At 44.7% G+C, this 17,928-nt stretch overlaps 1 protein-coding gene across 2 annotated transcripts in view; it reads left to right on the top strand.

The window, feature by feature from the left end:
• The window catches only part of ARMC9 (armadillo repeat containing 9), a 542,713-nt gene that overhangs the window by 51,310 nt on the left and 473,475 nt on the right, over nucleotides 1-17,928 (top strand). For both annotated transcript variants that reach the window (XM_085635734.1, XM_085635735.1), the window contains exons 7-8: nucleotides 2,485-2,509; nucleotides 11,541-11,698. In XM_085635734.1, the coding sequence (XP_085491860.1) occupies nucleotides 2,485-2,509; nucleotides 11,541-11,698 (183 nt within the window). The remainder of the gene's footprint in view (nucleotides 1-2,484; nucleotides 2,510-11,540; nucleotides 11,699-17,928) is intronic.

Below are 17,928 nucleotides of genomic sequence, written 5' to 3'. Positions count from 1 at the left end.
TCCTAAAGTGGTGCACAGGTCATCTGATGCCATTGATCTTTTAATGTGTCTGAGGTTCTTTCTTGGACCTTTGGAATTTTTGTAAGGACCCTGGATGGAGGGCCTGCTTTTTGGACTATTGGTTTTTCGACATAACTGTTCCCTTCAGAACACTCTTCCCTTCAGCTTCTAGCCCTTCAGTTGCTCTACATGTGCACACCCTCTGTAAGGAATTTCCTTGGTTGGTGGTACTCTGTGTGCCCGCTCTGTTCCCCTCCTGGGTCTTTGTGACATTTCTTGGTCTTCTTGTATTACGTTTCTGTGTTTCAGTTGGATACTGAAGGACACCGCCTTTCCCTTCTAGCATTGGCAGATACATTTGGCTTAGGGCAATGTGGGGAGCACTAAACCGTTCTTGTTGGCTGACCCACACAAACCTAGCCAGGTAGTCAGTTCTTGTGTTTTCTGTGCTGGGATTCATCTGAGGTCACGGAGGAACAGGATTTTGTTGATTTTCAAGAATGAGCCATTATTGCCGCAAACCCTGGACATCATCACAGGGTCGAAATGGTAGCACATAGGGAAGAGGAGGTTGGTACCGTTGTGTTGTGCCTAAGTGAGCAGTTCCTAGTTGTCTGGTCCATTGGCCTGCGCTGGTGGTAGCAGGCTCTCCAGTGATGTTGCAACATACTTGTGACATCGTACCCAAAACTTCGGTGTAAAGCTCCCCATTTTGCCAAAAAGACTGCTGAGAGCAGGGAGTTTGGGTGTTCCCCACGGCCATGTTTTTTTTGGGATCCAAGATGGTGCTTTCCAAGGAGCAGCATGGATCACAAACCACTCTGTCATGGCACCCTGTTTCCTCCTCTGCTTTCTAACCTGGTAGTCTTGTTAACATATTCATGGGTGGCTAATTTAGCAGCCCAGGCTATCACAACCCATCCTACCTTTTTTAAACAGCTGATCTATGCGCCTTGCTTTCCATTTTTGTTCCTAATATTTTTTTTGCCTGTTTTTCTAGTTCATGCTCTCCTGTTTCTTCTTTGGTGCCTCCTCTTGCCGGGGTTTCAATCTACCTGGAGCAGCATTGGCTTTTGTCTTTAGTTCTGGTTCATTGGTCTTATACTTCTTAAAGGTTTTTTTATGCTGTAACGGCTTTTCCTCTTGAATGTGGCTATTTTCTGGAATCAACCTTTAGGCCATGTTTTAGTTTCACTTTTAACATATGATGCGGAGTGGGTTTGCCCTTTTCTTTGTCTTCTCTATAGGTTGGGAAGTGATTCTCTTCCTCCTACAGCCATTGATAGTGTTTGGGGCAGATAGTCAGTCTGCTGCGCACTTGTCCTGGAAGCAAAACAAATTTCCTCAGATGAGGAGGTTGACGGGGCCTTTTGATTTACTGTTCTGTCAGAACTGTCCTGATTCCCTCACTTAAGGAGCGCTTCCATCTTTTCAGCATAACAATCTCTCCCTGTCCGAGTCTCAAGACCGAATCTAATCTCTTCCTCAGGAGCGTAGTTCAATATTTCCAAATTGTATGTTTGAGTTAATACAAAGGTTGGCTATTTTTGAGGAGCTGAATCCGCTCTAAAGAGATCTTACCCAGCAAGTTTTGCTCCTGACACTTGTCTTTACAGAGAATATAGAATACTTGAACTTTCCTTATAGATCACCTGGAAGTGAGTTTTAAATTGACAATTTGAATATACTGAACTTTAGCCCTGAGGAAGCATCTAGATTTGGTTGCAGAATGTTTGTTGACAACTTAATTCTCAATGAAAGAGTCCTTTTTTTCTACAAAAATACAACAGAATGTCACATTTATTTTCATTCTTTAATCAGAAATTAAAAGTGGATTGGACTGACTAAAACAGTATTGAAGTGTCCCGCAACTACAGTCATCAATGCAGGAGTTTGCTCGCTTCCACTACTACCATCAATTCACGGCTTGTGTGCCTGCCTATGCACACTGGTGTGTATCAATTCCTGTCAGCCATTTCCATCGAATGAGATGCATGGCTAGGAAGTTGGGTGGAATGTAAGAATGGAGATGAGGCCTGGGACTCTTTGTGATTTATGATAGCAGGTTGGAAAGAGGTGGATTTCAGGATTTGGGCCGACCAGGGAATGAGGCATTCTTGCAAGCATCTCTGGTATCTGGGTTCAGTTCCATGATTGTTGGGTTGAATGTTGACAAGCAGTCTGTGTGTGCACATACCCACAAGACTGCATTGTGAAAGCCCTCTAAAGATGATTAGGAGGGTGTGGTCTTGGGGTAGGTGTGTGTGTGTGTTTCTGATGGTATATAGAGAGCGGTGGTGGGGTGTGGGTACACATAAGTGGCTGGGGTGGGATTCCATTTCGGAGGGAGGTACACATTGTGGCATTATACTACCCCGGTGGGGGTAGAGTACCGCGTGTCTTTTCTCTTGTAATGATACAGGCAGGCTGGACAGCCTCTCCTACTGAGAAGAAGTTGCTTTCCTTAACTTTCTTCTCCCCCAGAAGGAGAATGCTCACAGCAACAAAGGTAAGCTCTTCTATTCTGGAAGATATTGTTCTTTTCTTTGCCTACCAACTGCTTCACTCAGGAAAGCATGGGGACAATGTGTGAGATTTCATTGCTGCATGAGACTAGTGATGCAGGAAGGAATACATGAAACTCAGTCGTGCTGATTGATAACGACTGATTCAAAGTTGTCGATTGCGAGGAGAGTTACAGCGTGGCTTTGTATTAGCAGTGCTAGGATGAGACTGCACAGAGGTTTAAGAGGATAGCTGCGCAGAATGAATAGTGGCATCACTTGAAGTAAGTGGGCTACTTCGCAAGGGGGAAAGTCATTCCGAACAACTTTAATTGTCTTTTATTATCAGGAAATGACTCTACAATATGGCACTTCTCAGTCTGTTGCTGCAGTGGAGCTGGTAGGTGAGGGGGCGCTCTTTGTAATTCCTGCTAAGATCTGTCATTGGACTGATTCACACAAGGAACTGGAAATAAAGCAGCCTTGTAGGATTGCAGGTGTAGTGTTGCATGTAGGGAGCATAATTCCTGAACACCTACGGAGATTGGGACATTATGTTCACTGAATTTAGAACAATGTTGGGTTTAAACATTCAAGTGGCGTATGGTGTCCAGTTATGAAAGGCACATGTAGAATAATATGTTTCTTTATGAAGGTTGAATATGGAAGTTTGCGTCCAGTTACGAAGGGCACATCTCTGTTTCTACAACTTCCTAAATGTCCTCTTCACCCATTGTTTTTAAACTACAAGGTTAGTCAATGATGTCAAGCTGTGGTTTTGCTGGGAATTGGAAAATGTGGATGTAGCAATAGATCTGGGATCTTTATAGCTTGCTATAAAATGTAGATGGTTTTGTAACATTTTTAGTAAACCTTATAGTATGTTGTTTCCATTTTTATGTCTTGTTTTTAAGACCTCAGAGTAAATAAATAGATAAAATAAATTAATATTGTGTAGTTCTGAAGGCCAGATGTGGCCCACTATGCACTGAATACAGATAAAGTTACACCCCACCCCCCACTGCTTCCATGTGGTGCACTCAAAAATAATTGGAACCAGAGTACATGAATATTGCTTCCAGTGAGGAACCCTTAATCGGTTACATCCTTCTGGATAAAGACAGTCCTTGGTGCAGATCTTTTGTATTCATGTCGCCACTCAAAGGTGGAAGCAGGTAGGCCAAATGCAGGCTTAGTCTGGCTGTTCAGTTCCACCTTCTAGTCTGAGCTCCACTCGGTCACCCCAACCCACCCTTTGTCTCTGGTTATAAGCGACACATCTTCAATATTGAGTCCATTGATAAGAGGCCGGGGCGGGTATTGTGCTTATTTATGAAGGCCACAGCTGTCATTTTATGTCTTATTATGAAAGGCACATCTAGATTGCTGTTTACAGTTGTAACCGTCACATTTGCTATATTTTATGTAGATATGATGGTCACCTCTTACCATTTTGGATGCCACATTTAGAGCACTTTGTCCAGTTATGAAGGCCGCATGAGGAATATTGTGTCTAGTCATGAAGACACGTTTAGGCTACTGTGTCGAGCTATTAAAATCACACCCGTAATACTATGGTTTGTTTTGAATGCTACATCTAGGGTAGTGGGTCAAATCAAGGAGGCCATATCGAGATTACTGTGTCCAGTTATGTTTATGTTTGGTTTGCAGATGATGTGCATACAGCAGATCTAAATAGCTTCTAAGTGCATAGGTATCAGAAAGTATACATCCAGACTGCCAGTGAATACATAGCGACTGGAGAATTATGCAAACCTGAGGGGCTTCGGTCGACATGCATACATATGTCAGAAGAGAGGAAGAGTATCAAATCTGCATGTTTAAGCGGAGGCTAAATGGCAGAGTTTTCAGGATAGGTAGAGTAGGTGGACCATGAGCCTCTGTCTCAACCTTATCAACATTGGGCATTGCGAATAACCATGGGGCGGGCTTTTCCAAACGCCTGGGACTGCTACCGCCAATCTTAAGTTCACTTCTAGAGTTTTGTATCCAGGTCCGAAACTGGTATCCGGAATATGGAGCCAACATACAAAGGGTACGTGTGGAACCCTGTGTCAAGACATGAAATCCAAATCTGGAGTAGAGTTCAGTTATGAAATCTACTTCTGGTGCACTGAGTCCAGTTGTGAAGGCCGCATGCTGAAGATTGTGTTACACTGTAAAGTCCTCCGCTACAGTCGCGTGCCCAGTTCTAAACGACACATTCCCAGGAACTTAAAGGCAACGTGAGGACAGCAAAGCAACAGTTGATCATTTAAACCCAGAGCCCTATGAGGATATCATTAATTGGAATTTGAATACATTGGTGGAGTGGAGAGCGTTGAGGTCCTAAAAGGAATTCATGATTTCTGTCTTTGGAATAGTTATATAGCTTGGATCCGTGCAGCGGCAGTGGACAGTTTTTACAGAGGATGGTGAGATGAGAGCAGCAGGGCAGAGGAGATGAGGAAATGAAGCACTATGGCAAAGACCTCCTCTGATCTGGATGGTACTAGAGATGGTGTTTGAGGTGTCTTTGGCAGTCACTGAAAGGCTAAAGATTTGTTTCCTGTTATAGGAACGCCCAAGAGGTGGTAAAATAGCTTATTCCTGAACATGGATATGCTCTCTTCGAAAGCCTTTTATAGCAGAGAATGGCTTCTGGTTCCTCTTGGTAATTCAGCCTCATCTATTAGCAGACAGCTTGTCACTGGTGTTGAGTCTTGTCACTCAGATTCTAAATGTGAGGCGAACGCCCAGAGCCTGCCAGTTGCCTAACGTGAGGAGGGTGAACTGTGTCATAGTCCCAGAGGTCACGGGAGCCACACAAATAATTTTGCGAAGTTTGTGAGAGTGGACATGCTGCCAATAGGTGAGACTCCCTGCACTGTATGTGGCAGCACTGTGAGCAACTGCCAAGATGCCAGTAAAATTGAGAGTGGTAGTTCTAGTGATGCAAGACTCTTTCACTGTTTGTGTTAACATTGTAACTACCTGGTGAGATGCCAGTAAAGTGTGAGAGGGTAGAGGCAGGGTATGTGAGACTGCCTCGCCCTGTATGTGGCAGCATAGTGACTACCTGCTGAGATGCTTGTAAAGTGTGAGAGGGTAGAGGCTGGGGATGCGAGACTCTCTTTCACTGTTTGTGTTAACATTGCACCTACCTGCTGAGATGCTTGTAAAGTGTGAGAGGGTAGAGGCAGGGTATGCGAAACCGCCTCGCACTGTATGTGGCAGCATAGTGACTGCCTGCTGAGATGCCAGTAAAGTGTGAGAGGGTAGAGGCTGGGGGATGCGAGACTGCCTCGCACTGTATGTCGCAGCATAGTGACTACCTGCTGAATTGCCAGTAAAGTGTGAGAGGGTAGAGGCAGGGTATGCGAGACTGCCTCGCACTGTATGTGGCAGCATAGTGACTGCCTGCTGAGATGCCAGTAAAGTGTGAGAGGGTAGAGGCTGGGGATGCGAGACTCCCTTATAGTGACTGCCTGCTGAGATGCCAGTAAAGTGTGAGAGTGCAGGCTCTGGAGATGCGAGACTCCCTCGTACTATATGTTGCAGCATAGTGACTACCTGCTGAGATGCTTGTAAAGTGTGAGAGGGTAGAGGCTGGGGATGCGAGACTGCCTCGCACTGTATGTCGCAGCATAGTGACTACCTGCTGAATTGCCAGTAAAGTGTGAGAGGGTAGAGGCAGGGTATGCGAGACTGCCTCGCACTGTATGTCGCAGCATAGTGACTGCCTGCTGAGATGCCAGTAAAGTGTGAGAGTGTAGAGGCTGGGGATGCGAGACTCCCTTATAGTGACTGCCTGCTGAGATGCCAGTAAAGTGTAAGAGTGTAGGCTCTGGAGATGGAAGACTCCCTTATAGTGACTACCTGCTGAGATGCCAGTAAAGTGTAAGAGTGTAGGCTCTGGAGATGGGAGACTCCCTTATAGTGACTACCCGCTGAGATGCTTGTAAAGTGTGAGAGTGAAGAGGCTGGGGATGCGAGACTCCCTCACACTATATGTGACAGCATAGTGACTACCTGCTGAGATGTCAGTAAAGTGTGAGAGTGTAGACTCTGGAGATGCGAGACTCCCTCATACTATATGTTGCAGCATAGTGACTACCTGCTGAGATGCTTGTAAAGTGTGAGAGGGTAGAGGCTGGGGATGCGAGACTGCCTCGCACTGTATGTCGCAGCATAGTGACTACCTGCTGAATTGCCAGTAAAGTATGAGAGGGTAGAGGCAGTGTATGCGAGACTGCCTCGCACTGTATGTGGCAGCATAGTGACTGCCTGCTGAGATGCCAGTAAAGTGTGAGAGGGTAGAGGCTGGGGATGAGAGACTCCCTTATAGTGACTGCCTGCTGAGATGCCAGTAAAGTGTGAGAGTGTAGGCTCTGGAGATGGGAGACTCCCTTATAGTGACTACCCGCTGAGATGCTTGTAAAGTGTGAGAGTGTAGAGGCTGGGGATGCAAGACTCCCTCGTACTATATGTTGCAGCATAGTGACTACCTGCTGAGATGCTTGTAAAGTGTGAGAGGGAAGAGGCTGGGGATGCGAGACTCCCTTATAGTGACTGCCTGCTGAGATGCCAGTAAAGTGTGAGAGGGTAGAGGCTGGGGATGCGAGACTCCCTTATAGTGACTGCCTGCTGAGATGCTTGTAAAGTGTGAGAGTGTAGAGGCTGGGGATGCGAGACTCCCACACACTATATGTGACAGCATAGTGACTACCTGCTGAGATGCCAGTAAAGTGTGAGAGTGTAGACTCTGGAGATGCGAGACTCCCTCGTACTATATGTTGCAGCATAGTGACTACCTGCCGAGATGCTTGTAAAGTGTGAGAGGGTAGAGTCTGGGTGCGAGACTGCCTCGCACTGTATGTCGCAGCATAGTGACTACCTGCTGAATTGCCAGTAAAGTGTGAGAGGGTAGAGGCAGGGTATGCAAGACTGCCTCACACTGTATGTGGCAGCATAGTGACTGCCTGCTGAGATGCCAGTAAAGTGTGAGAGGGAAGAGGCTGGGGATGCGAGACTCCCTTATAGTGACTACCTGCTGAGATGCCAGTAAAGTGTAAGAGTGTAGGCTCTGGAGATGGGAGACTCCCTTATAGTGACTACCCGCTGAGATGCTTGTAAAGTGTGAGAGTGTAGAGGCTGGGGATGCGAGACTCCCTCACACTATATGTGACAGCATAGTGACTACCTGCTGAGATGCCAGTAAAGTGTGAGAGTGTAGACTGGAGATGCGAGACTCCCTTGTACTATGTGTTGCAGCAAAGTGACTACCTGAAGAGATGCTTGTAATGTGTGAGAGGGTAGAGGCTGGGGATGTGAGACTCTCTCACACTGTATGTTGCAGCATAGTGACTACCTGGTGAGATGCTCGTAATGTGTAAGATGGGAGAAGTTAATGGTCCATGAGACTCCCTTGCACTGTATGTGGTGGTATAGTGACTAGCTGGTGTGATGCTAGTAAGGTGTTAGATTTGAGAAGGAGGAGAGGAGTCTCCTTGGCACTGTATGTGATGGTATAGTGACTAGAAGGTGAGATTCCAGGAGTTAGATTGGAGAAGCTGAAGATCTGTGAGACTCCCTGGCACTGTATGTGGTGGTATTGTGACCAGCAAGCAAGATGCCTGTATGGTGTGGGATTGGAGAGGCAGGAGAGGAGACTCCTTAACACTGTATGTGGTGGTTAACTGACTAGCTGGTGAGATGCCAGTAAGGTGTGAGCTTGGAGAAGCTGATGACCCGTGAGTCTCCCTGGTTCTGTATGTGGTGGTATATTGACTAGCTGGTGAGATTGAAAAGGGCGGATTTGAGACTCCTTGGTACCTTATGTGGTGGTATAGTGACTAGCTGTTGAGACAGTGGTAAGGTGCGAGATTAAAGAGGGAGGGCAGGAGTCTCCTTGGCACTGCATGTGGTGGTATTGATACTAGCACGCAAGATGCTAGTAAGGTGTGAGATTTGAGAGGGAGGAGAGGAGACTCCTTAAGACTGTATGTGGTGGTGTTGTGGCTAGCAGGAGAGATGCTAGTAAGGTGTGAGATTTGAGAGGGAGGAGAGGAGACTCCTTAACACTGCATGTGGTGGTATTGTTACTAGCATGCAAGATGCCAGTAAGGTGTGAGATTTGAGAGGGAGGAGAGGAGACTCCTTAACACTGTATGTGGTGGTGTTGTGACTAGCAGGAGAGATGCTAGTAAGGTGTGAGATTTGAGAGGGAGGAGAGGAGACTCCTTAACACTGTATGTGGTGGTGTTGTGACTAGCAGGAGAGATGCTAGTAAGGTGTAAGATTTGAGAGGGAGGAGAGGAGACTCCTTAACACTGTATGTGGTGGTGTTGTGACTAGCAGGAGAGATGCTAGTAAGGTGTGAGATTTGAGAGGGAGGAGAGGAGACTCCTTAACACTGCATGTGGTGGTATTGTTACTAGCATGCAAGATGCCAGTAAGGTGTGAGATTTGAGAGGGAGGAGAGGAGACTCCTTAACACTGTATGTGGTGGTGTTGTGACTAGCAGGAGAGATGCTAGTAAGGTGTGAGATTTGAGAGGGAGGAGAGGAGACTCCTTAACACTGCATGTGGTGGTATTGTTACTAGCATGCAAGATGCCAGTAAGGTGTGAGATTTGAGAGGGAGGAGAGGAGACTCCTTAACACTGTATGTGGTGGTGTTGTGACTAGCAGGAGAGATGCTAGTAAGGTGTGAGATTTGAGAGGGAGGAGAGGAGACTCCTTAACACTGTATGTGGTGGTGTTGTGACTAGCAGGAGAGATGCTAGTAAGGTGTAAGATTTGAGAGGGAGGAGAGGAGACTCCTTAACACTGTATGTGGTGGTGTTGTGACTAGCAGGAGAGATGCTAGTAAGGTGTGAGAGTTGAGAGGAAGGAGAGGAGACTCCTTGGTACTGTATGTGGTGGTATAATGACTAGCTGCTGAGATGGTAGTAAGGTGTGAGAGTTGAGAGGGAGGAGAGGAGACTCCTTAACACTGTATGTGGTGGTGTTGTGTCTAGCAGGAGAGATGATAGTAAGGTGTTAGATTTGAGAGGAAGGAGAGGAGACTCCTTAACACTGCATGTGGTGGTATTGTTACTAGCAGGAGAGATGCTAGTAAGGTGTGAGATTTGAGAGGGAGGAGAGGAGACTCCTTAACACTGTATGTGGTGGTGTTGTGACTAGCAGGAGAGATGCTAGTAAGGTGAGAGAGTTGAGAGGAAGGAGAGGAGACTCCTTGGTACTGTATGTGGTGGTATAATGACTAGCTGCTGAGATCGTAGTAAGGTGTGAGAGTTGAGAGGGAGGAGAGGAGACTCCTTAACACTGTATGTGGTGGTGTTGTGTCTAGCAGGAGAGATGCTAGTAAGGTGTGAGATTTGAGAGGGAGGAGAGGAGACTCCTTAACACTGCATGTGGTGGTGGTGTGACTAGCAGGAGAGATGCTAGTAAGGTGTGAGAGTTGAGAGGAAGGAGAGGAGACTCCTTGGTACTGTATGTGGTGGTATAATGACTAACTGCTGAGATGGTAGTAAGGTGTAAGATTTGAGAGGGAGGAGAGGAGACTCCTTAACACTGCATGTGGTGGTATTGTTACTAGCATGCAAGATGCTAGTAAGGTGTGAGATTTGAGAGGGAGGAGAGGAGACTCCTTAAGACTGCATGTGGTGGTGTTGTGACTAGCACGCAAGATGCTAGTAAGGTGTGAGATTTGAGAGGGAGGAGAGGAGACTCCTTAAGACTGCATGTGGTGGTGTTGTGACTAGCAGGAGAGATGCTAGTAAGGTGTGAGATTTGAGAGGGAGGAGAGGAGACTCCTTAACACTGTATGTGGTGGTGTTGTGACTAGCAGGAGAGATGCTAGTAAGGTGTAAGATTTGAGAGGGAGGAGAGGAGACTCCTTAACACTGTATGTGGTGGTATTGTTACTAGCATGCAAGATGCTAGTAAGGTGTGAGATTTGAGAGGGAGGAGAGGAGACTCCTTAACACTGTATGTGGTGGTGTTGTGTCTAGCAGGAGAGATGCTAGTAAGGTGTGAGATTTGAGAGGGAGGAGAGGAGACTCCTTAACACTGTATGTGGTGGTATTGTTACTAGCATGCAAGATGCTAGTAAGGTGTGAGATTTGAGAGGGAGGAGAGGAGACTCCTTAACACTGTATGTGGTGGTGTTGTGTCTAGCAGGAGAGATGCTAGTAAGGTGTGAGAGTTGAGAGGGAGGAGAGGAGACTCCTTGGTACTGTATGTGGTGGTATAATGACTAACTGCTGAGATGGTAGTAAGGTGTAAGATTTGAGAGGGAGGAGAGGAGACTCCTTAACACTGCATGTGGTGGTATTGTTACTAGCATGCAAGATGCTAGTAAGGTGTGAGATTTGAGAGGGAGGAGAGGAGACTCCTTAAGACTGCATGTGGTGGTGTTGTGACTAGCACGCAAGATGCTAGTAAGGTGTGAGATTTGAGAGGGAGGAGAGGAGACTCCTTAAGACTGCATGTGGTGGTGTTGTGACTAGCAGGAGAGATGCTAGTAAGGTGTGAGAGTTGAGAGGAAGGAGAGGAGACTCCTTGATACTGTATGTGGTGGTATAATGACTAGCTGCTGAGATGGTAGTAAGGTGTGAGAGTTGAGAGGGAGGAGAGGAGACTCCTTAACACTGTATGTGGTGGTGTTGTGACTAACAGGAGAGATGCTAGTAAGGTGTGAGAGTTGAGAGGGAGGAGAGGAGACTCCTTAAGACTGCATGTGGTGGTGTTGTGACTAGCACGCAAGATGCTAGTAAGGTGTGAGATTTGAGAGGGAGGAGAGGAGACTCCTTAACACTGTATGTGGTGGTGTTGTGACTAGCAGGAGAGATGCTAGTAAGGTGTGAGAGTTGAGAGGGAGGAGAGGAGACTCCCTCGCACTGTATGTGGTGGCATTGAGACTAATGGGTGGGAGAGAGCAATGTTCCAGATCGGTAATGCTGGTGATATGCGAGTGTCCCAGGCAGACCTGCCCAGCGCTTCTCATGATGCTCTACTTGACTCTTCACAGAGCTCCTCCAGCACCTGCAGCAGCAGCTCTCGGAGGTCGATCACCGCGCCATCACCTACATGAAGCGCTTCAACAAGCTGCAGGCCGACTACCACAACCTCATCGGGGTCACTGCCGAGCTCGTCGATTCCCTGGAGGCCACAGTCAATGGCAAGATGGTAAGGCGACACAGCATTTGCAACACTCACCGCAGACGTGGGGCATGCAAAGTCCATATAGGCCTCTCACGACACAAAGTGTGGGGAAATGGAGGCAGGCAATATGTATTATAATCTGTACCACTATTGGCGTTTAGCTAAAACATGTCCTCTGCATCAAGGCTGGAAATCTGTGTGCCACGCAGCTCCTCATAGACCTGCTCAGACCTTGCCACATTGCTGGAAGCACTTTGAAGTTACGCTCTCTTCCCGGCTTCTTGACTTGTAGAGCTATTACGTACCGGTACGATCTTGGCTGCGGGCACCCTAGGAAGTCTGCCATGACTCTCTTCTTCAGAATTTGAAGACATGTTTGGCAATTTGAGGTTCTCACTGGGCATGTTAAGATCTATCTTGACATTAGAGGTTCGATTTTGGCTTTTGATGTTCTCCCTGCATATTTGGGTTTCTCCCTGGGCATTTGTAGCCCGCCCACCCTAAAATGCCCTCTCTGGGCATTTGAAGCCCTTCCTGGGCATTTGAAACCCTTCCTGGGCATCTGAAGCTACCCCTGGACATTGGACCCCTAGCCAGGGCTTTTGTGACTGTGTTTAGTCATTTGAAGCAGAGCTTGGGCATTCAAGAGTGTGTCTAGGCACATATTTGTTCCCAGCTACACAATGACAGGCACACATGGCCTGGGGCCATGATAGATATACTTTGGCATCTCAGCAACTGGGCATTCCTACTTTTAATTACGTATATAATGTTACTCTTGAGCACAGGATGTGACTGTACCTGGGGAGCTGATGGTTATGATGTTAGCGTTTTGCACAGTGGTATTTATAATAGATGATAGGCGCTTATGGTGAGTACACCTGATGTATATAAACTTAATGGATCAGTGACGGTGCTAGAGGGTAGGGGAGAACCACCAGCCTCCCTAAAAACTGCGGTCAGACCACATATAATCAAGATCAGGGTACCCAAGCACACGTTAAATCAAAGTTAAGACGGTTAGTATATACATAAACAAATAACACAAATAGATCTTCGTTTCTTTCTTTTGGGTTTCTTCGGTTTAATGTTCTTTTCTCAAAGTGTGTTTCACAATCTTCAAAACGTTCCCAAGCCAACACGTGTTTCGTCGCCTTTAGTAGTTTTTTACATGCGACTTGTTCACGGCTAGGTACAAATTGATATGGTAATTACATTAATTAATATGTTATTACAAGATGCAAACATTTGTTAACAGCGTAAACAAATGTGCTCCCAGGGTAGGTGTAAAACTATGGGTAGATTTATCCATAGAAGGTATCATAAGGCTATAGTGTACTATCAAACACCGTGAGGTATGGTGAGCACTAGCCATATCATATCAGTTGGTGATTGCCAGATCTCCTACAAACTAACGTGTGAGTGGTATATGTAAAACAATCCTTTGTGTGCCGGAACTTATATCCAGTTCGAATTTAATCCAAAATCGCATGCGGTATGAACAGTCCATTAAGTTAGAAAGCAAAATAAGTATACAGACTCTTGTTGTAAAAAATTCTTTATGAGTAGAACTAGAAAGTGTGCCAAATGGAAAAAAGGTGCCCCAAATCTGAGCACCACGTCTGTAATAGAAAGGTAGAATGTCTAAGTATAGTACACAGCCAAACATAACTGTTCGTCTATCCGAATTTACATTACTGCTGCAATGTCGAGATAAGCTATGTATAGATTTGTGAGGTCCGTATACGTCTCGTCTGCGTATACTATTAATGCATCTGGTCTTTAAAACCTCGTACATGTGGAAACTAATCTTAAAATCTATACATAGCTTATCTCGACATTGCCGCAGTAATGTAAATTCGGATAGACGAACAGTTATGTTTGGCTGTGTACTATACTTAGACATTCTACCTTTCTATTACAGACGTGGTGCTCAGATTTGGGGCACATGCGGAAATGTGATAACATTTCATTCGGATATAATTGATCAAATACCCCCTCCCTCGTCGTCGGATTGTATGACCTGGAATTATCGTCATACTAGACGTATGTATATGATTTTGGACATAAACTTCTCCATTTCTCAAACGTTTTACAAAGTGTCTATATAGTCACCATTTTGACACTTCTCTTTGCTTGATTATACTTTTACAGACTTTGCATACTAAACCGTATTCAGGTCAGTTGTTTTATTTGCGTCACCTTTTTTCCATTTGGCACACTTTCTAGTTCTACTCATAAAGAATTTTTTACAACAAGAGTCTGTATACTTATTTTGCTTTCTAACTTAATGGACTGTTCATACCGCATGCGATTTTGGATTAAATTCGAACTGGATATAAGTTCCGGCACACAAAGGATTGTTTTACATATACCACTCACACGTTAGTTTGTAGGAGATCTGGCAATCACCAACTGATATGATATGGCTAGTGCTCACCATACCTCACGGTGTTTGATAGTACACTATAGCCTTATGATACCATCTATGGATAAATCTACCCATAGTTTTACACCTACCCTGGGAGCACATTTGTTTACGCTGTTAACAAATGTTTGCATCTTGTAATAACATATTAATTAATGTAATTACCATATCAATTTGTACCTAGCCGTGAACAAGTCGCATGTAAAAAACTACTAAAGGCGACGAAACACGTGTTGGCTTGGGAACGTTTTGAAGATTGTGAAACACACTTTGAGAAAAGAACATTAAACCGAAGAAACCCAAAAGAAAGAAACGAAGATCTATTTGTGTTATTTGTTTATGTATATACTAACCGTCTTAACTTTGATTTAACGTGTGCTTGGGTACCCTGATCTTGATTATATGTGGTCTGACCGCAGTTTTTAGGGAGGCTGGTGGTTCTCCCCTACCCTCTAGCACCGTCACTGATCCATTAAGTTTATATACATCAGGTGTACTCACCATAAGCGCCTATCATCTATTATAAATACCACTGTGCAAAACGCTAACTACCTAACAGAATAGAAGGCTGCTGTGGTGCACCATGAATACTTTTGAAAATATGAGAAGCAGTAGAGACAAAGAAGCGGATGATCTCTTTAACAATAGGGATGACAACACATCATCTTTTCCGTCCAACCCAGGGGCTACACCTAGACCGAATGAGGGTCTCAAGAGTAAATTCCAACGTCTTGAGAAATTACGGAAGAATGAGGCTTCCAAATGGTGGGACGGGGCCACCCTGAAACAATACATTAAGATTAAACAAATACCTAGGGGACTCCGTTCCCAAATTCTGCCTACTTACGATGACCTAGACCCAGACCTACTAAAGGCATGGGAACAGGAACTTACAGAGAATTCTAATAAACTGATGGAGATACTGATTGAGAATTGCGATAGAAAGACAGCTAAATTACAAACAGAGATAGAAACCCTAGAGGCAGAAATTAAATCTCTCAATCTTCCAGAACCAACTGAGAAAAACTATAACATCTTGAATGACATCTTGAAATATCACATCTCAGAAATTAAAGCACGAAAAACCAAAAAACTTAAGAGAGATGAGGCTGACTACCGTAATGGTAGGATTTTTACCTTCGCAGCTAAATATGATCACCTTGTATCCAAGGATGACTCCGTGAAATCCAAACTGGCAACTCCCGTAAGCTCAAGTAACACCTCACTAGATACACCAATAACAAGCGAATCAGAACAGGGAGATACCCGGACAGACCCATCAGAGTTAGAGAATCGTTTTTTACAAGAGGTGTTACGCATCAAGAAAGGGAACAGGGAACAGAACAAACGCCCTATTATAAGCCCAAAACAAGGAGAGGGAAGAGAGGAGGTAGGAAGAGAGGAAAGGGCAGGTATGAAAACGAGATCTTGGAACAAGAGAAAGTAAATACTGTGAATATAGTTAATTTGTCAACCAGAACTTTAACAAACGATGACGAAACACTTCTGAAAAAAGGTCTTAATTTTTGTCCCAAAAGTCATGGTAATGTGGTGGATGTGAAAATTGATTTGTTTAAATTTGTTAGGAAAATGAAAATCAAGAAACACTTTATGTTCACAAATGAAATGAATAAAAAAGATACTATTGATCAGCAACTACATCCTCTGAGTGCGGTAACTATTCAAGAAATTATTGACACTAGGCTACTTTTATCACTAACAGATTGTGAAGATGAAATTACTACTGCAGATATTGTCATGCGTGATCTGAATGTGATAAGTGATGTACGAATAGAAAGTGGCCTAAAAGCAAAATCCAAATGGGTACCAACGTTACAGAGTGGGAACAGCATAGACATTTTTCATAAACTTGTCAGCAGTGATTTAGACAGATTTGATCTAAAGAAACACACACCACGACTAAGGAATGATAACCTGACATATGGGGAAAGACAAGCACTACATAAGTTAAGAACTGATGACGACATTATTATAAAGGAAGCGGACAAAGGGGGCAACATTGTCATCATGTCCAACCTTGACTATGAGAAACAAATTCTCTCTCAACTAGGAGATTTGGAGTGCTATGAACATCTTCCCAGCAATCCAATTTGGAAATTGACAGAATACATTAACAGACACCTAAAACAATGGTATGGCATGGGTATTTTGGATCATGATGAGTACAGCTATCTGCAGGTTAATAAACCAAGATACCCTTGCCTGTACACACTGCCCAAAATACACAAAAACCTTCCGTTCCCTCCGGGTAGACCCATCATTTCAGGGATAGAGGGCCCAACAGAAAGGCTGTCAGAATATGTCGACATTTTCCTAAAACCACTGGTTTGCAACCTCCCATCATATATACGGGACACAAAACACATCTTGGGACTCTTATCGGACATTACATGGGGACCAGAAATGATACTAGTGACACTAGATGTCACGGCCCTCTACACCAGTATCAATAGAGAGTGTGGATTAAAAGCTATCAAAAAAATCCTAAGCACTAGATCAGCAAGTACATGGGAACACACAGAAATGTTAATTACCATGATAGAACTTATCCTTGACAACAATGTATTTCTATTTAAGGACAAGTGGTACCGTCAGAAACAGGGAGTTGCCATGGGCTCCAGATTCTCTCCTTCATACGCCAATCTGTTTATGGGATGGCTTGAGGAGGAGTGGATCTGGGGCCAACATGGTTCAGAATGGATAGAGTTTATTCTCTTTTGGGGCAGGTATATCGACGACTGCCTAATGATCTGGACAGGAGATGTAGAAACACTCATGAAATTTGTTGAACACCTCAACAGTAATACATGGAATATTAGATTCACACACGAGTATAGCAAGATGAAAGTCACATTCCTTGACATAGAACTGTATGTAGGGAACAATCAGATCAACAGTAGATTGTACCGCAAAGACACGGCGTGCAATGCAGTATTGCATGCCACCAGCGCACACCCTAGACATCAGATCAATGCGATACCCTATGGAGAATTTGTCAGAGCCAGACGCAACTGCAGTCTGGACTCTGAATTTACAAAATGCACTGAGGAAATGACTGAACGCTTCAAATCCAGGGGTTACAATACCAACATCCTAAAAAAAGCTAAAACTAGGATCATGAAGATCAAAAGAGAAACGACCCTCAGGGACAATACTAACAGGAAGACAGAGGATAACAAAGTGAGATTTATCACAAACTACAATGACATTTCGGGTGTGCTAGTTAAAAGTCTCAACAGACACTGGCATATCCTCAAAAAAGACGACACCATGACAGGGGTTATTGGCAACAAACCAGAAATCACCTATAAAAAAGGAAACTCCCTTAGAGGTCTCCTTAGCCCCAGCTATCCAATAGCCACCACCGGTAGGAACTGGCTGGCTACACACATGGAGGGTTTCCATAGATGTGGACACTGCTCAGCGTGCAAATGGGCTTACAATAAAAAATTGGAATTCATGGGTCCTAACGAGAAAAGTTACAAGATTAGGACAAATATCAATTGTAATACAAATTTTGTTGTATATATCATCGAGTGCAGGTGCAACAAAAAATATGTGGGCAGCACGATACGCCCCTTACGTGTCAGGATAGGGGAACACATGAGGGCAGTGAAACAGGGTGATGAAAGATACCCAATTGCAACACACATCCTGGAATGCCATTCGCAGGGAACACACAGGGACTTTAAATTCTATGGTATAGAACAAACCATGAGGAACCCTAGAGGGGGTAACAGAGAACTAATGCTTCGTAGGAACGAAGCCTCCTGGATATTGAAATTACGTACGACAGAGCTAGGGA

Source organism: Triturus cristatus, chromosome 11 (assembly GCF_964204655.1).
Source record: "Triturus cristatus chromosome 11, aTriCri1.1, whole genome shotgun sequence".
NCBI lineage: Eukaryota > Metazoa > Chordata > Amphibia > Caudata > Salamandridae > Triturus > Triturus cristatus.
The sequence above is the reverse complement of the archived record's forward strand: the minus strand, read 5'-3'. Positions and strand labels throughout refer to the sequence as shown.